The following is a 20,729-nucleotide window of genomic DNA, read 5'->3' as shown; positions in this document are numbered from 1 at the left end:
AAAAACATGTTATGATTATTTTTCCTTCTTTGCTCATGCTTCAGTTTTTCCCATAGTTTCAGAAGGCCTTTCTTTCTTCCCCCCAAGTTTGTTTGTTTGTTAGAGGTGGGTAGGCACATGTGCATAACGGGGGGAAGAGCAGAGAGAAAAAATCCCAAGCAGACTCTGCACTGTCAGCTCAGAGCCTGATGCAGGGCTCGAATTCATGAGCCAAATCATGAGATCATGACCTGAGACTCAACCAAGAGTCAGATGCTTAACCAACTGAGCCACCCAGGCACCCTATCAGAAAGCCTTCTTTTTGTCCCTTGCACTACCTGATTTCCACATACTATTAATACTTTTCAGAAGTTGAATTATATTACGTATTTTCTTGAATCTCCTGTCCACCTCTCCCTCCCTCCTTTTTAAAAAAAATTTTTAATGTTTATTTAATTTTGAGAGAGAGAGGGAGAGAGATCAGGGGAGGGGCAGAGAGAGAGAGGGAGACACAGAATCCAAAGTGGGCTCCTGACTCTGAGCTGTCAGCACAGAGCCCTCTTGAACCGTGAGATCATGTCTTGACCTGAAGTCGGATGCTCAGCTGACTGAGCCCGCCAGGAGCCCCATCGCCCTCCCTTCTGAAGGCCCCTCTCCTCGGGACTGCCTATTCTGTAAGCCTTCTTCCTGCTAGAAAAATTTGTTTCCTGGATTCTTTGTTGTCATTATTCTTGACTCCTTCCCTCATGTACCTGAAGCTCATATATCAGTGGTTTCTTCAGCTGTGTTTCATGTTACATGAGTGGTATTTTTCTGTGACATTGGATAACTTTGCTCCGTGATTACACTTGACTGGAAAATGGGCTGGGTATAAAATTCTGGGCTGACATTCTTTTTTCTTTCAGAATATTTTCTGTCCTTTAGTCTCCTTCTAGCCAAAGGGAAGCTCAATGCTATTCTGATTCTCAGTCCTTTGTAGTTATACTTCAGAGTATTTCTTTGTCTTCTCTTTGTTCAGTGTTCTGAAATTTGCAAAGGGGTGTGTGTGTGTGTGTGGGTGGGTGTCTCCTTTCCTTTTATGTGCCTTTTCAACTTAGAGACTGGTTTTCTTCAGTCTGGAAATTCATATATATAAATATATATGTGTGTGTGTGTGTGTGTGTGTGTGTGTATATATATATGGGTTTGTTTTTTTGGTAACAACATCCTCCTTTTTGTTTTCTGCATTCTATCTTTCTATAGCTAAGTCATGTAATGAACCTTCTGGATTTTCTCCAAATCTACTTATATTCTCTGTAATTTAACCCTTATTCTTTTGCCCTCTTGGAGATTCCTTGACTTACGTCTAGACCCCCACTATTAAGGTTTTTGGGGTTTTTTAAAATGTTTTTTTTTCTTTTTAATTTGCAAGTTTTTTATTTTCTTTCTCCCTAGTTTTATAGTAACACTCTGATCTTAGTTTATAGGTATAATATCTTTTTATATCTCCTTGAGGATATAAAATAAAATTTATATAAGGTTTTCTTTTTTTACCCCATATTAGTCTCTATTTTATCTGTGTTTCTTTTTTTGAAAGTTCTTCTTAGATGTTCCAACATGTGGTTTTAATATTTCCTTAATTAGCTTTTTAATTTCTTATTTACATATTTTTACCTTTACCTAACAGTGCAAATATTGAGATACTGAATAGTTCATACACAATAGTCAAAATATTCTTTACTACATTTCAGATTTTAATAAAATTCATGTGTGCTTCAAGTAATTTGGCTGTGTGATAAAAAGTAACAACTTTTCCCATTGTTTATCATACTTACTTTTTCTTTCCTAGAAGAATTTCCCCCAAAAATCATGAAAATAACAGCAAACTTCATAACACATCTAGATAACAATGAACAGTCTGCCTGCTTCTTCAAATTCTATTGTGAAAAAGAGATTTACACCATCCAAATATAAAGAACATCTCATTAATACTTACATATTCATATACACTTGGCTAATAACCAAGAGGACCTTCTCTGGAATGAATTCTGGAATTTTCCCCAGATGTTAATAATTAATTGTGTTGTATGTAATGTTCAGGTTAAATTATGTATTAGCTTACTTAGTGTAAGTCTAAGATTGACAAGTATCAGTAGCAAGAAAAGATATTTTGAGAATTTAGCTACTCATAAAACATGTTCCATGCAATAATTAGTGCCTTCAGCGACTGCTGGTACTCTATTGAGTATTCTGGGTCTTTTGGCAAGATTGAAAAATAATTCTGCTACTAGTTAAACTGTTACTCTGAAATCATAAGTATACACACTTAAAATAGACAAGTTAACTGTATCAATACCTTAAAATTATATTAAGGTAATATTCTATTCTAAGTATTAATAATGCCAAAATTGGGCAAAGGCAATAGAATGGCCATCATAGTAGCTTGATTGCCATGAATTTGTTAAGAAAATATTACTCATTCCTGTTAAAAATAAAAGCCTAGAGCAAAGAGCAGGGGGAAGAGAAAGGAAAAAATACTCAAGGACGGTTTTCCACAGGAACCTCTAACTTTAATTGACCAACATCATCCTGCCTTACCTCGGCAACTTTGTGAGGCCTGGGACTGAAGGCGTTCTTGATGGAGAAAGTGATGCTCCCCATGTTGTCTCCCATTTGGATTCATGCAGAGACCATATAAGAAAGCCTACCGAAGCAGCTCTCATCTGGGGCCTTTGAGGGAGGTGCCACTTCCAAAGGCCAGAAGTTCATGGCTGGGAACATTGCATGTCACAGCTGGGACAAGGGGCAGAGTGAGTGGGGGCTTTGACGAAGTGTGGCCTGGCTTTAGCTTTTATTGCGTCGTGCAGTTTTGCTCCGATGGGACAGACGGGGTGGTTGGGCTGGCTTGCCTCCTTGGTAACCCTCTTCTCCATAGCCACTCTCCATGATTGTTCTAGAAGCAGCTGTATGATCATGTTCTGCTCTGTCACGTGCAGGTGGAAGTCTCTGGGTGGGACTTCCGGAAGCGCCTGGTTCATGAATAAATGTTTGCTTAGGGCCGAAGTAAATGAACTATAAACCTTAGGTACCATTTATGAGATTTAAGGCCAAGTGCCTCTTCTTTGCTTCTGTCTGTTGCCCCTGAGCTGTAGGTGGCGCTGTCATGCCGAAGGCCATCTACAGATTTCTCCTGACCTCCCTGCACAGGCCCCCTCACTGGGTGACTTCTGTCCCCGTGGATGTGATGATTGTCTGTTTACTAATATTGCATGCATTTTTCTTCTCTAAAACTCTCCCCCGAGCATCATCCTTGTGCTTGGGATTTCTTCCTGGAAAGCCCACAGGTACTGGGTATTTCCTGTGTACCCAACACGAGCTCACCTCCTGCCCTCCCGTCACCACGCCTCCCCTCTAATCATGATCATTACTGTGACTCCAGTGTCCCTTCAGAAGACTCTCCGATTCATCTGCGGCTGGCACTGCATATTAAGTCCATCAAACAGGACGGCTCAGACTGTTCCCAGCTGCAAGTCCTTCCCTTTATGACTATCCAGTCTGCCTCCTACACTCTTCTATTAGGTAAATTTCTAGGAGTGCGATGGCTTGTGTGACATTCCGGCCTAAATGCAGTTGTCCGGGCTCCCAGTTGCCCTGAAAAAGCACGAGCTAGAGGAGGAAGTACTCCGGGGCACACGTGACGGCTTCCCACGGGAGTCCAAGGCCAGAGCTCCCTTCAGGGCACGCTCCTGCCCCACCACTCCCTCCACGGTTAACGCCACAAGCAGACCTCTCACCTCTTCAGCAGCTCATGGTGGGGCTTGCTCCACTGTACACAAAGACGGCAGCCCCAAGCCCAGGAGCTCTCATTCATTGAAAAAATAACACCGCCCCTCTTCTCCCCCACACAGCATGCAGCAACACACGGCTCCTGATTCTCACTGTCAAGAGAGAATTTCAGAACTGTCCCATATTTCATGTAGATGCTGTATCCCTGACAAAGCTCTCTTCACCCCATCGATCTGTGTCTGTGCTTGGAAGATCAGAGTGACACACTCACCATGGGGATATGGATGTTAACGTGTCTGTTTAACTGAAAAGTGAAGCCAGAACTTTTTCAGATGTAACCAGCTAGTTAAAAAGTGAAGATAAGTGTTGCCCGTTAGGTTTTATGGCAGAAATCTTCCAACACTTGAATCTGCTAAACCTCCGACTCTCAGGCTTGGGAGAATACTTAAAGCATGTGACAAAGGGTGACTGCACCATACGCTCAGAGAACCTCATGCACAGAGAAGGCAATATAAGATAGCCCTGTGTGAGAAGAGGAAACTTTTATCAAACAATAATGTACCAGCAATAGTGTATTAAAAATGAAAAAGGTTTATATTTTCCCCCCAAAGTTTTATTGTGTTAGGTGAAAAAGATATAACTAAATGAAAACATAGAAGGAATAATTAGAAGTTACCTGAAAATTCTTGGTATAGCCTTTAGGCGTACTTCTTAGGAATTAAGAAAGAATTATTCTGGTGAATAGTTAACAAAATCTTCTGCATGTCATATTTTTTGTTTCTTTGTCTTCAGAAAACTTCAAAAAGGACCTAATCAAGACGTCAGCAGATAGATTATTTCCAATAACATTAGTATTGGAGCACTGTTTTATTTTCTGGCAAATGGCTCAGAGATCCAAAGTATTGATGGATAATGCTCTAACAAGACTTTGCATTCTCATTTATGACTTGACTTCTATTTCTCAGGACTTAAATCTATAGAATAGAAATTATTCAATAGGTAGTATTCTTCCACAGTTACATAAACTCATGGGCTGAGGGGGGTACTCGGCTCCATCTATCTCATTTGATTCCAGCAAAATTTTATATATTATTTAATGATTATCAAAATGTATGATTTTTAATCTATTATATACCATAGTAACTGTGATGAAAATTGAATCCAGAACTTTTTAGCACGTAGAGCCATACAGCCACAGGAAATTAAAAGAAAATTAATTTTAATTTCTATTCTTGTACAATGCGATAGGGTGACCAACATAGGACTTTAAAACAAAAATACATTAAGTTAGGGTTAAATTAGATCTGAGTCCCATGGAATGGAAAACAAGTTCACGACAAAAAGAGTGATGTAAACTTTCTGACTATTAAAGAAGTATTCGTGGATTTCTTATAGTGGGTTGTATTGGGCATCTACTTGTGATACTCCAAATCCATTGAGTACATTAGAAAGATGACAATTATTTTAAAATGTCACTATTTACATTATTCCAGGAATTATAGCCTTTGCAACTACTTGTCCTTATCATTAAAAAATTTGTTACCTTAAAAATATATTGAGATCAAAGTGATCCACAGAGTTAATGCAATCTCCGTCAAAATCCCAATGACATTTTTTTTTGCAGAAGTAGGAAAAGGCATTCTAAAGTTCTTATGGGATCTAAAGGGACCTCACATAGCCCAAACAGTCTTGGAAAGGGAGAAGAAAGTTGGAGGAATCATACTTCCTAACTTCATACCTTGCTGCAAAGCTACAATAATCAAAGTAGTGGGGTACTGGCATCAAGACAGATCTATAGAGCAATGGAATAGAGTCCAGAAATGAACCCTTACATATATGGCCAAATGATGTTTGACAAGGATACCAAAACCTTCCAATGAGGAAAGGACCAAATGGTGCAAGGAAAACCAGATATCCACATGCAAAGGAAAATTGGATCTTTACCTTACACCATATAGGAACATTAACTCAAAGTGCATCGAAGCTATAAAACTCAGATGGAAACATAGAAGGAAAACATGGCATTGAATTTGGCAGTGATTGCTCAGACGTGGCACCAAAAGCACAGACAACTAAAGAAAATACAGATAACTTGGGCTTCTTCAAAATCAACATTTGGGTGCATCAGAAGATAGAGTGAAAAGGCAACTCACAGAATGGGAGAAAATATTTGTAAGTCATGTATCTGATAAAGGAGCGATATCTAGTATATATAAAGAACTCCTACAACTCAACAACAAGAAAACAACTCAAAAATCATTAAAGGACGTGAATAGACATTTTTCCAGAGAAGGCATATAAATGGCCATGAAAATATGCTTAACATAAGGCTATGCAAATCAGAATCACAATGAGAAGACACTTCACATCCATTATGAGGTTTACTATTTAAAAAAAACAAAACAAAACCAGAAACACAAGATAACAAGGACATTTTGTTAGTAAGGACCTAGTAAGGACATAGAGAAATTGAGCATTTGCAGGTGAGAAAGTAAAAGGGTACAGCCACTGTGGGAGACAGTATGGAGAAACTTCAGAAAGGTAAACACAGAACAGCCTTACAATCTGGCAGTTCTACCTCCTGATATATACCCCAAAGAATTGAAAACAAGGACTCAAACAAATATTTGAATACTGGGGTTCATAGGTATGTTATTTACAGTAGCCAACCTAAGTATCCATCAAATGGATGAATAGCTAAGCCAAATTTTGTGGTATACGTGCAATGAAATATTATGTAGCCTTAAAAAGGAATGCAGTTCTGGTCATTGCTACAAGTCTTGAAAATATGTTGAGAGATACAAGGCAGACACAAAAGGACAAGTACTGCATGATTTCATTTACATGGAATGTAACTCAAACAGTTAAATCCATAGAAACAAAGTAGAAGAACAAAGAAGTAACTGTTTACCAGAGGCAAGAGGGAGGGAAAATGGGCTGTTATTGTTTCTGGAAACAGTTTTAGTATTAAGATGATGAAAAAATTCGAGAGATTGTGGCGATGGTGTTACAACAGCGTGAAAGTACTTACTACCACTGAATTTTACAGTTAAAAATGGTTAAAGTGGTAAATATGAAGTTATGTATGTTTTAGCACAATAAATAAATAAAAATATATCGTTTTTCAGATTGAGAGCTACATTTAGGCTATATATGCAAAGCTGCAAACATAGTTGAAGAATACCTGTCTAGTGTCCCTCACAGTCTGAACCCAGCCTTCCCCTCTCACTTCATTTTCTCCGTTCTAGCCACCTGCAAACTCACATCTGCTATTTCTGCCTGTGCCTGTAAGACCCGTTCTCCCCTCCTCCAATTTGATTAATGGAATCTGAGACTCCCAAGTACCCATCACCTTGCAAAAAGTGGCTCCACAGAGAGAACCCCGTTTCTCCCTCTATTGTGTTCCCAAAGAACTTCTCCATATCTTTGATTCGTCCCAAACCTGTCCTCAACCAGACTGCATTCTTTAAGGGCCAGGATGTTATATGCTTTGGCTTTGTGACTCTGGCACATAGCACTGAACTTAATTTGGAGCAGGATCTTAGTGAATAGTTCAATAACTGAATTTCTAAAAATACACATGATTCTTTCCTTCTCATTCTCCTCTGAGAGAGAAGGCAGACCTTTTCCCCGACTTTCCAGAAGAAAATAAGCAAATGTCACACCTTGCTCAGGCTACAGGCATCAGGTGGCTGATGGGGGTTGAAGAAAGCCCCAGAAATCTGCCTTCTTACAACCCAGGTCTATGGAGCCACGCACTAAATCTTATCATCAGTATATTAAGAGCATTACTTTATTGGTTATAAAACATATGTTTTTGAATATTTGCCATAGGTTTTATCCATAAATGAACTGATCTTATACATATTTCTGCTACCCCTTCCATAATAAACCCCCTGCCGCTATTCCAACACCACAGTTTGGAAACAACTGTGTCATTAATGAACGATACCAGATCCTAACCAATGACCTCCAGATGAAAGGCTCATTATTTCATTGCTGGTCCCCAGAGCTCTTTTGTTCCCTAACACTGTAGTCCAGAGTTTCGACTGAAGAGTGTAAGCCTTGAACTATAAAAAAAATGTAAGTAGTCCTTGACATAATTTGGAGTGATTAAATTCTATTGTGCCAAGAATCCCTTATTAAAAATCAATTTAATTGTGCATATACCATCTGGTCGGTATTATGGTCTTTTATGAGAAGGAACCGTGATTTTGTATTTACCTGATGTTCTGTTGGATAAGCATGTAATTTTGTAAAAAGGGAGAACTTTGTGGCACTGAAAAATTAGTAATTAAAGAAACGTTAAAGGTGTTTAGTAGACTTTACTTTTGTGACGTTTGAGCTATAAGATTTGATATTTTCTATCATTTAGTCTTTTAATGGAAAAGAAAATGTTAAAGTAGGAAATGTGTGCACATCTATGCTACACTTATTTGCATGAATAATTTTTATATTTTTTTGAAACTCAAGTTCCTTTAAACAGAGCGTCACATCAGTATTTGTGTCATCTTTTTATTCAAAGAATTTGGGTAATGGTGAGAAGGTCGCTTTTGGTTGTCTACTAACTTGGTTTCACTATATTAGCGAAAGATTGCAGTATTTTAGCTCACAATGTTGCAGGGAAATGTTTCAAACTGGAGTCATTGCATTTTGTTATGCAAAATGGGGAAGATTGTTGCCACCTGTTTTTCAAAACCACTTCACACCATAGTGTAAAAAGCATCCTTTAGCTTCCTTACATGGCATTAGAGGCTTAAGATTTGGGTAATTTTCTTAAGTTTTCGGTCTGCTTACGTGCTTATAGTTGTGAAGTATTTTGTTCATGTTATAATCTTAAAACATCAGCATTGTAAATTAGCAGCCATAAACATTGATTCGATTCTGAATTGCCTTAACTTCGGTTTAAATAAATAAAAAACATTAAAAAAAAAAAAAATCACTTGTGAGGCACCTGAATGGCTCAGTGGGTTGAACGTCTGACTCATAATATAAGCTTTGGGAAGATCCCGGATTATGGGATCGAGCCCCATACTGGGCCCCATGCTGAGCAGAGAGTCTGCTTAAGATTCTTCCTCTCTCTCTTGCTACCTCCCCAGTTTATGTTCCCTCACTCTGTCTCTATTAAAAACAAAAATAAAAACACCTTGCTATCTAGGGCTGAGTGTTAACGACTACCTATTTGATATCAGCCATGTGTCCTAATTTCCTCATTGTGGAAATCCTCCCTAATCCTCCCTGTGATTTCCTCATTTGTGAAAACAGGCACAATGCCTGCTTGTTAAGCTTGCTGTGAGGTTTAAATGAAATATCCATTTGGACTGTTGTGAACATTCTTGGCACAGAATGCATGTTAGCTTTCATCATCATCAAAAATACCAAAATGACCATTCTGCAGTGTGTGGTTTTTTGTCCATTTGTTCATTTAAAAAAAAAATGAAGCTAGGGGATTCAGAAAACTACCTGTGCTCCCGTAGCTGTTAAGTGCTCAAATAAGAATAAAATCTGGTCAGTTCCATGATCTGTCCTGTGGTCCCTCTTGGTGACCTTTCCTCTTTAATTTTAAATGTTACTACTCTGCACAGATTCATTTATCGAGTACCTGCACCGCGCTAGATTCTGAGTTTGTAAGAGCCATGGGGATCTTTATAATCTCTGGCTTCATATATCTTACCAATGGTGCGCTAGGCAGCCAACAATGCACAAAAGTTATAGGACGAGGGGCGCCTGGGTGGCTCAGTCGGTTAAGCCTCCGACTTCAGCTCAGGTCAGATCTTACATTTGTGGGTTCGAGCCCCGCGTCAGGCTCTGTGCTGACAGCTCAGAGCCTGGAGCCTGCTTCCGGTATTGTGTCTCCTTCTCTCATGCTCTCTCTCTGTATCAAAAATAAATAAAACATTAAAAAAAAATTTTTTTTAAGTTATGGGACCTGACAAGCCAACAGAGAGATGAGCATGGGACAGTGATAGAAGAGTACAAGGTGTTTTCTCCTATGTAATTCTTTAATGTAACACTGATTTGTTGGAATAATAATAGAGATGTAGAAGAAAAATAATTTACCCTCCTCTGCCTCCGTTTCTGCCCAGGCATTCAATAGGAACCATTTAACTAGGCTACCTTTCTTTCCAATCATACAAACATATGTAATTGTACGGCATTTTTCTCGTGGTTTTACAAAGAATGGATTTTATTCACGGGCTTAGTAGAGCATGTGACTCTTGATCTCACTGTTGTGAGTTCAAGCCTTACGTTGGGTGTGGAGACTACTTAAAAAAAAATAATTTTTAAAACTGGATCCTATACTTCATAACTTTCTTTTTGTTTATTTGCCTTAAAAAGCTGTTAGAAGTTGTGTAAGTGTGTGGTGTTTGCTACCAACCCATCGATTTTGCCTTTTCTTTTGTCAATCTAATCTATTTCTTTGGTGGTATACATTCCTTCGTTTATATACCAATAGATGTAACATTTCAAAAGATAACTTGCTACATAATAATATAGAACTTCATATTCTATAAATAAAGAACTATTATATATATAATAATTATAATTAGAACTATTATAGTAATAAAGAACTTTATGGGCTTTTTTTCCCCGCTGCATTTTTGCTTTGTTTTCTTTTTGTTTTCCACTATGAACAATCCTGAAAAACAAGCACTGTTTTTACATACAGGCGCTTTTATTTATGAGAATAAATAGAATTTTTAGATGAAGTATATGCTTGTTTTTCATCTTAATGCACATTGCCAAATGAAATTCCAGAGAGATTGTGGCGCTCTGACTTTTAAACAGGTATCTTTAATGCCAGTTAATCAGCTCAGACCCGATGTGCAAACCAGTAGATCATGATGTTATTGCCACTTTAGCAAGAAACCATATGGCTAATTTATTTAATTATTCCCTACCGGGTACTTTTCCCACCTCAGTCCTCCACCAGGGGTCTTGGAAGAACAGAGTATATCGAGGAACAGGTCCCCCCTTTCCCAAACGAGGCAATCCTCTAAGTATGTCGGCTGTTAGTTGAGAACCTGAGTGGCAGCAGGTCCGGCCCGCTGAGATCATGCAACGCGGCCAGGACCTCTAGACGGGACAGGGGTCTGTGCAATTAGCCAAGACAGTTACTGCGTTTTTGGCAGCGAAGCAGCAGTTAAAGCAAAGAGGGATCTTTTTCCAAGAAGGAAAAGCCATTTAATAAGTTTGAGTCAGTTTGCTCATAACAGCACTACATTTGAGGACCCAAAACCCCAGGAGCTTGGCAAGTCATCAGTGCTTGGCCAGTCTTCCCACCAACTCACCAAGTCTGAGGCCGGCCAGGCAGAACTTGGCTCCCTCCGCATTGCCTGTGTTCATTTAATAACATTCCTAGTTAACAAGAAAGTAAAGGCAGAGGACTCTTTCCCCCCATGAATCCAGAAGAGTGAAGTGTAGTGGCTACAAGCAAGCCACGGTCCGAGGAGCTGTCCCTGAGGGGCAGAACCTGCCATCTGTTTTCACTGAGGGCTGTGTGTTGAGGGCGTGCAACTTGAAGTCGTGGGCCACCAAAAATGACATTCATCTTTAGGAATTGGGCCGTGCTTTCTTTTTGTATATGGATTCACATCTGTGTATGGGTGTCCGGTGTGAAAGTCTGATTCTGTGCTGTGTTGGGGAGCTGCAGCGTACCTGTCTCATGAATAAATGAAACAAAAACTAAGTACACTTGTATAAATTATTTAAAAATACAGTGTGTTCTCATCCTTTTTCCAGTTCACCTATGGAACTCCTGCCAAAATGAAATCAGGTTTGAGCATTTACCATGTAAAAGAACACCAGCTCATGGGTTTTGAAATTAGGAGATGGATTTTTGTTTGTTTCATTTATTTTGGTTTCACCTTTTTCCCTTCTACCAAATATTTCCAATGAAATCAACAGGTCTGATCGTCTAAATGATGGATTATTTGAATGAAGGTTGAAAATGAATTGGAAATGTTGAGAATGAGCTTGTTTATACATTTCAAAAAGCTACATCACCACCCGCAACTGATAAAAAATTAATACAAACATAGCAAAAATCTTAGAGACATGTGGCCAAGCCAGTGCCAACTTGGACAGGATTGGAGCCCTGGCTGCTTAGAGGAGCTGTCCCAACATTCGACTAATCAAGGATGTTAATCTGAAGTAGAAATTAAAAATTTTCACATGGTTTAGGATTGCTTGGAGCAAAGGTTAACACTGGGAAAGAGATGGTTGATTTCTTAGGCTTTTCCCCCCCTTATTGTCTATTTTCCACAACATGAGTGTCTTAGTTGTACGAAATTCACTCTCAGTCTTTAGGGTAATTCCTCATTATGATTTATAAAGGGTGTCTCTCACATAAGTATCTAAATTTGTGAAGTTCTGGATTCATGTCGGGCACTGCCATGACCTCCAGAGAACAGTGCCTGCGGTCCAAGGTCAGTGGAGAGTTACTCAAAAAGACGTGAAGCTTTCTTAATCCAAAGCCCGTGAACACAAATATAAGCATGGCTTCACCCAACTGTCCTGCATCATTGTTTTGCTTCTCATAAACATGTGTCACAGCAAGATTTCTACGTTGTATCAGTTTGATCTAATAAATGTATTTTTCATCCAGTAGTGGCACTATTGACATTTTGGACCAGATAACTCTTTGCTGTAGGGAACTGGCCAGGGCATTATAGGGTAGTTAGCTGAATCTTTCACCTCTACCCACGAGAGGCCAAAGAACTGTTTACGGAGGTCTCCATAGATTGTCAGTGTCCTCAGAGGCAAAACCAACCCTAGCTGTGAATTACTGTTTGAAATAGTTATGTAAATAACACATGAACATGTTTTCTAAAAGTTGGGAATCGTACAAGGGGTGTGAGACTCCATACTACCTGTTGAAGAACTTTCCTACTGCCAAAAGATCATGAATATTAAGTTTCTTAAAGGTCTTCCGGCAAGTTACTGTGTAAACTCTGTTCTGTACTCTTATGACCTTTCAGCATATACCTTGATCTTCTTCATTTTAATATATCTGTGAGACTTTTGTATTAAAGCACTTATGGTTTTATATGACTTTTTTTAAATGTTTTATTTTTTATTTTTGAGAGAGAGAGTGAACAAGAGTTGAGGAGGGGCAGAGAGAGATGGGGACAGTGGATCCAAAGTGCGCTCTTCGCTGACAGCAGTGGACCCAATGTGGGGCTTGAATTTACAAACTGTGAGATCATGACCTGAGCTGAAGTTGCATGTGCAACTCACTGAGCCGCCCAGGTGCCCCTTATATTACTCTCTTTAATGTCTGCCCAGTGTCCTATTGTTATGGATGAACCATAATTCATTTACCTGTCAGTGTAAAATGTATGTTCTAATTTTTTTATCCTTCCAAATACCACAGTCAACATCCCTATATTTTTGTGTTGAATACTATGTGATTACAGATCACAGATATAATTCAGAGTATATCCCCAAAAATGGAACCGCTAGATCAGAGGAAAAGTACATGAAATGTATTTGTGGACAGTGCTCTCTATATTAGCATCTGGGAATGAGGGTAGCTATTTCCCCATGTTATCAAACTTTTAAATCTTTGTACATGATACCCCTGTATCTATATCATAAAAAGTGAGGTTACCTGTATTTATAAGTTGTTTTTTTGTGTGCTGTGATCATATTGCATCCATTCTCTGCCTATTTTTCTAATATCTTCTTGGGCATTTTCTTTCTCTCTTGTAGGAACTCTTTATATATTAAGGAAATTAGTCCTTTGTCTTCACAAATGTTACAAAAATGTCTGAACTAGTTATTGTCTTTCAAGTTTATTAATATTTTTTCTATAGAAATTGTTTCAAATTTAGTCCTCCTTTTGTATGATTTCTGAGTTTAAGGTCTGCAGAGAGTTTCACATACAAAAGCACTTCTCCCTCCCCCCACCCCCGTTTTCCCTGAATGCTTTGAATTTTTTTTTTAATGTTTAAATATTCAAACTATCTGTAATTAACTTGAGTATACAGAGTGAGGGCAAAATACCGCATAATTTTTTTCTAAACACTATATCATGCTGTTAACAAAATTACCTCATATTTGGGTGCAAAACACTAAAGTTAGATTCATACTTGGTGCTTGCAAAGAACCAAGGAGAAGCAGTGCAAGGAGCTACCTGGTCTGTAGGGCTTTGAAAGTCAGGGTTGTGAATGTGTGAATATCCTTCAAATAGTATTTACTTCACATGTTACTTTGTACTTTTTTTTTTAAATCCACCTAGCATTAAAATTTTTTTTGTATTGATAATACAACAGATACAGTATTACTTCCATCATTACCTTTTCATTTTGTCTTTAACTCTTAATGTTTCCTTGGTTTGTGTCTCTGCCTGAAAATCTTGTCACATTTCTGAGGACGTGTTAGCATTCTCACTGGCCTCTAGTCCTGTCTGCTGCTAGAGAGAAGTGTGAGGCCAAATGATCTTTCCCCTTGTGGGTTAACTGCTTTTTCTGCCAAAATATGTTAAAGAATCAATCATACAAAATTTTAACCCATTAATTGACATCTCAACATGAGTAGCTGTTGGTCTTTCTCTGTCTGTGGCCTTGTTTCCTGGCGACAAATGGTGCTTTCCCTATTGGTGAGCAAGGTATTACAATATTTGAGAATTTTTCTTTGATCATATCTTTGAATATTTTTTTTCTATCCAATTTGTTCTTTTATGTTTTTATAAGATACACCCTTTTGGAATTCTCTGCTTATCTGTGAGAAACTGTCAGCTCTTAAAAAATGAATGTTAACCTTTTGTGTGTGTTTGACATTTGTTTTCCCAAGCCCTCCCGCCCCGTCCCTAAGTGTGCCATCAGCACTGTCGGTTCTGGGTGCCATCCTCTTTATAAAATGTCTTTAATCTGCAGCGTTGACTTTTTCTTATGTGTTTCCTCCTTTGATGTCTTATGCAACTTACTTTGACTCTGGTTTCAATGAAAAGCCACATTGTTGTCTTTAGCTCTTTTATGCCTGTCAATAGCATTCAAGATATTCTTCTGCCCTGTTGACCTGGTTCTTTCAGTAGAGATTATTTCATATTAATATCATATATAATATATGGGCTTATATATTTTTATGTATATAATTATACATAATTATATAGAATATACAATGCCATATATGATATATATATAATCTTTCATAAATGTATGTTTTCCTTCTTATTTTTTGATGGTACCTAGGGGGAAGGGGCTGCAAAATTGTCTCCGAGCATTTGCTCATCAAAGGTTCCACCTCGTCTACACTGGTCAATTGTCATTTTACATCAGGAAGCACCCCCCTCACCACCATTTCTTCTTCTCGGGCAAGCTGGAGGGCAATGTGTCTCACAGGGAATGTCTGCATGTTACGGATTTTTTACTGGATGTGTTTGCATTTTTTTTTTTTTCAAGTTCCGTCAATCAGTGTGTGCCCAGTTGATAGCCGTCCTCCTCACTTGCTTCTTGGAGGGAAACGGCGCATGTGTGTATGTTGTCCTTCAACTTCAATTTGCTTGCTATGGTGAACAGGACAAGGGACCTCATCCATGACTTGTCCCTGCTCTAGATTTCTCCCTTCAAATAAGAGTTGGTCAGCTGTTTCTTGGATTCTTGCACCTGTTTCCTGGAAAAGTTTTTACTCTGTAGGTTTTTTTACTCTGCTCTTGGCAGCCCTCCTTGTTTCAGCCTATCTTGAATTTCTTATTTCTATTCTGTGTCATCTGTGGTTTTAATCAAGGCTGTCCTATAGTTTCATTGAAAATAGGTGATTTGGGGATGCCTGAGTGGTTCAGCGGGTTAAACGTCTGACTCTTGATTTGAGCTGAGGTCATGATCTCACAGTTCATGAGATCAAGTCCCACATCAGGCTCTGTGCTGACAGCGTGGATCCTGCTTGTGATTTTCTCTCTCCTTCTCTCTCTGCCCCTCCTCAACAATAAATAAATAAACATTAAAGGAAAGAAAATAGCTATTTTCTATTTTTAATTATTTTTGCTGTTTTCAGTTGATATTAGGGGAGAGGAGAGAACAGTAGAAATATCACTACTTTTGGCAAAAGAATATAAATTAACAGAATTAAGCAATACAACAGGTAAATGTTCACTAGATATTTATTAGTGTCAGCTCACTTGTTTGAATAGGAGAATATGGACGTATAGCACAATCTTGGGAAAATAAAGTTAAAAGTCTTGAAAAAGTTTACAAATATGCTTGAGTCAGCTGTGGATCCAGGCTCTCATTGCACTAAAAGCTTGGTGGAACTATCGATTGCCAAGGCCTTGAGTGGTTGCAAAGCAGTGTGATTGGAATTGTTGTTTTAGGGACAGCTAATATTTGAACAGGTGTTGTAAAAATATTCTGAGTGCAGAACACAGCACAAACTTCTGATTCTTAGTTCCCTGTCAATATTTCTCGACAGAGAACAGCCAGCCAGGCCTCCCGGGAACCTCTCGGGAGATAGTTGGATTAAAGAGTGAATAAGCATATGGAAGGACTTTTGAAGGTCCTCAAGGTCAGCAAGCTTATCTTAGATTTAGGAGAGATCCCTAGTAGTTTTCTGAACTAGGGGGTGAGATAATCAAAGCTGTGCTTAAGAACATGTCATCTGGCAATTGAATTGAGGTGTATTTCATTTGACCCTACTGAGACTTGGTAAATTTTTTGTCCTTGCTATCACACTCTGTAAGGTTGTACAACATAGGGAACAATTCCTTTCTCAAGAAGCTTACTCTAGTGGGTTCAAGAAACCGATTTTGAAAAATCGGACTCCATAAAATGTTCATAGCAGAGTTGATCTCCACTGTCAGTATCATGGGCTTGCTCTTTTGTGTTGCCAGCATAGTTCCACCGTAGTAATGGATTAGGTCCATCATGATTTTATACCACTAAGGTGAATTCTGTGATTCCCATGGGATGCTTTAAAGTCTACCCCCAAGTCACTGGAATCCTGTTGTATTCCATAAATTTCAATGACTTTTTAAACAGCAGTGAGTTGTATTCCATTTTTCCACATTCACTCATTTCTAAGTCAGGTTTTTGTCCATCCTCGCAATGGCTCTCCCCTCTTTTGTTGCACTCTTGCTGCTCCACATCTTCTCCTAATTATGCCGGCCAGATGGCTCCTTTTCTCTAACATATTTTTATTCCGTGGTATTTTGCTCTGCAGTTGTTTTTATGTCCATCTTGCTTAATCAATTAGAATTATAGTCTACTAGAAGACATAAGCGTCTACATTTTATTTATTTATACATCCCATGTTACTCTAGAAGATGATTTGAGCATGTTCCTTTCGTATTACTGTGTTTTGACCTTTGCTCAGGTGGCGGCCATTTGATTAAGGAGGGTCGATATTTTATGAGCTAAGAACATAAATGACCAACAGAGGAGTTTTTGTTGTGTTTTATTTATGGTTTTTATCTGTTTGAAAGTCCTACAAAGATAAATCACCTTTATCAAATCAACTCTATAGGGAAAAAGGGAGCATGAATTTTGAGACTCTTCCAGTCAGTGAAAAAGCATTGCCATGAAGCATACTCGATATAAATTAAATATAAGTTGCTTTTCTGTAAATATGTACATATTACCTCTTAAAATTGATGTATGCCTTAAATATAAAATTTCCTTGAAATATCAGGGCCTGTGATATTGGGAACTTAGTTTTTACGAAAGAACGATGGCCACGTCCTGTGGCTCTTTATCCCTCGGCAGCTGTGTGCAGCTGGTGGTCCACATTCCCGCCCCCCTCCCCCACTCTTCAGTGAATGGAAACATTTAGGTCAATATTGATATAAAACTTCTTGAACTTTCTTCTCTTTCAGCTTTGGTTCGCCTTTGTTAATGGATTTTCTGGGCAGATTTTATTTGAACGTTGGTGCATCGGCTTGTACAATGTGGTAAGCATTCTCCATCTCTATCTGACAGCAGGCAGAACTTCAGTGACATTCCTTTACTGTTTATGTCTGGGAGGGTATCTGAGTCACTCATCTGTATACAGAACAGGCAGCACAAATACATCTTTACAGCCTTTGTTGCAGCGACACATCCTGCAGAAGCCCAGGCTTTCCACACATGGTTTCAATCATAGCAGATCATTCTTGAATAACCCCATGAAATTATTAACCCATATATCTTGATAATAGACCCTTGTTACCTCCTGACTAAATGCCTGCACAACATTTCCATGTTTTTAGCTCAAGTAAGAATTTCTGAACTACATCTAAACCTATTCCACTTTGCAGTTTTATTTCTGAATTCTTAAGCGTAGATGCACATATATAGTACGTAACCCTGTGTCCACTTTGTCCTTCTTAAAAGAGTGTCTGTCCTTGGGGAAGAACGTTTCCTTCCACAGCTAGTGCTACAATGATGAATGCTGACTTCCAGCTCCCATGGTGAATGGTAATCAGCTTGTTTGGTATTTTTCATGATTTTAGAGCTCTTTCTTCATTACTTCACTGTAGTGGATTCAAAAGCTAGAAATAAATAGAAACCATAAGCCAAAATGATGAGGGGTAGCTACTTAGCTCTTTGTTTTCCTGGCAGGGAGAACTAAGGGGCTCATAGCCTGGTGCTTTAGAGACCCCGGTATGCAACATCTTGAGTTCCACTTTCCCATTTCTTTTGGACGCTGTCTGGCATTGCCTGCCCTGTGGGAGTTTACAGTCAGAAACAGCCATCACAGGAAGTGATCGATGGAAGTTACCAAACATACAATGCAGTGTCCATTGGGCTGTAAATATTTATAACTTGTATATACGTTTGTGGCTGGGTGTTCAAGTCATCTGCCCACTCGATCTTGTTTTTCCCTCTTTTAGTACCTCCCATGCTAGGTGCTAGGTCTAAAACACTGTATACAACAGGTGGCCCCAGCCCTGTGTAGCTTGACGGGCTGAGGGTCAAAGGGTAGACTAAGCTGCCACTGAGCCTGAGTTCAGATCTTATCTTGGGTTTAAACAGTGTTGGCAAGTTAGTCGTTTGCTACTAACAAGTACGCTGGCACATTTAGTGCTATTATGTAGGCTCAAAAGGCAAAGGTGACAGGTGGCGAGAGTGGGGCAAGGTCCATGCCCGTCTCTCACCTGTGCTGAAACAGCTCCTCTAACTGACCTACTACATGGATAGCGGCTCAGGACCTCCCATCGGGCAGATTGTTAACTTTGCAGGCCCTAAACCTGTTTTGAGTAGAAGAAAATTAGTCTCTGCTCCATAATGATTTAATGCTGGAAAGGGCCAAATCTATGCCCACATACAGATTTATAAATCGGAAGCTGAGACCCGTGAGACTCTAACTTGGGAGCTGAGGACTGGAGTGTATGTCACCTGGTTAGACAGTGCATGGAGGTGAGCCCTCCCTTTATGCTCAGGCATGAGAACCAGATTCTCTTCTTAGCCATGTGCAGCCTCGGACAATTCAGATTAATCCAACAAACTTGGATTGAGGGCCTGCTAGGTATACGCTGCTGATAGGCTTGGATAGTGTTGGTCAAAATATGGTCCACACGCCACTTAACCAGGATGTGTGTGAACATGCAGATACCCGAGCCCCATCAGAGTGAGATCGTGAGAAACCAGAATTGTAAACCCACTTTTTTATGGATGGCTGCACAGACAAAAGTTTAGGACCCACGGTGACCTTTGATCCCTATGGCTGGGGATGTGTTGTATGCTCTTTGTGTCCCCCAGACTATAGGAAAGAGAATATTGCAGGAGAGAAGTCAATTTCAAGGGGCAGTGGCCCTGCTGGTCTGTCACCTCAGCCCACAGTACAGGTACTGGAGGAAGTCGCCCCACAGAGCTGGGAGAGCCAGGCGTCTGTGAAGTGGCGTCAGAGGGGTTTTGGCCTCTGGAAGTTACTCACACAGGAAGGGGCAGACCTTCTGAGAACATGGAAGCCTGTCCCCATAGAAATTGATTTTGGTAACTCTTGTTTGAAATAAATTGAGAAACTAAGAGAAATATCACAAAGAGTGCAAAGAGCTTCTGTATTCAGAGTCGTCGATCATTACCATTTTGCCCTCATTTGCATTCTCTCTCCTTACATGTGCCTGTTTGCACGCACCCACCAGGGGCACGGGTGTGCACTCACCCCCACAGGCCCTCCTTTGTGCACGCAAGCCAACACAATTATTTTGAACCAGTTGGAAATAAGACCTCAGTCTCCTTACTGCCTGCTACTTTGGAACATAGTTGCTAAGACCATTCTCTTATAACCACAGTATAGTGGCCAAAATCTAACCTGTAGCATGGATATGGTACCTGCTACCTATGGTACCTGATTCATCTTAGTCCATATTCCAATTTTATTTTGCCATCGTTGTTCCAAAATATCCTGTCTAGCAGTTGTTTTCCCCATCCTGCCTCACTGCACAGAGCCCTGGTACAAGAGGCAGCAGGGGACCTCTGAGACGTTCGCCAGCCACCCCGCTTCTGGGCTGGATTTCCCCTTGCCATTTTCTCCAAGCAGTGTTTCTGTCTTGCTTTTTCTTCTTTTGCATTTACTCTTTATATTTGATTCCCCAGGCCAGCTAAAGTAGCAAATCATGACTTGAAACTCTAAAATCTCTCAAAATAATGGGTAAGCGCCATCCATTGGATTCTCTCTGTAGTCAAATTTGTACATAATTTTATTTTATGGTTCGAAGAACCACCATGATCAGATGGATTTCAGCTAGATTTCATCTCTTTTTTATTGAGATAACTCTTGATATGTTTTAAACTGTTTCAAAAATTTTCTTATTTAATCTTACCAAGCCAGCATAATTTGAAGGACAAAGCTATGAGCCACGCCTCACTTGTAAACAGAAATATAAAAATTCTAAATAATCAACACATTGAATCCAAGAGTGTATCAAAAGAATAAAATATTTGACCACGTAGGATTTATTTCAGGAATATAGGAGGCTCAGAATTGTTAAATCTTGCTGAATATCATATCTGCCAAAGAAAAAAGACAAACACGATCCTATCAGTGGAGGCTGAGAAAGTATTTGAGGC

General features: G+C 39.3%; 1 protein-coding gene across 1 annotated transcript in view; it reads left to right on the top strand.

The window, feature by feature from the left end:
- Positions 1-20,729, top strand: part of ATP8A2 (ATPase phospholipid transporting 8A2) — a 504,492-nt gene that overhangs the window by 327,562 nt on the left and 156,201 nt on the right. The window contains exon 29 of the mRNA XM_029938484.1: positions 17,555-17,629. Within this exon, the coding sequence (XP_029794344.1) occupies positions 17,555-17,629 (75 nt within the window). The remainder of the gene's footprint in view (positions 1-17,554; positions 17,630-20,729) is intronic.

The sequence above is a fragment of the Suricata suricatta genome, chromosome 4, assembly GCF_006229205.1.
Source record: "Suricata suricatta isolate VVHF042 chromosome 4, meerkat_22Aug2017_6uvM2_HiC, whole genome shotgun sequence".
NCBI classification, from domain to species: Eukaryota; Metazoa; Chordata; class Mammalia; order Carnivora; family Herpestidae; genus Suricata; species Suricata suricatta.
Note: the sequence above shows the minus strand (reverse complement) of the source record. Positions and strands in the feature narration are given on the sequence as shown.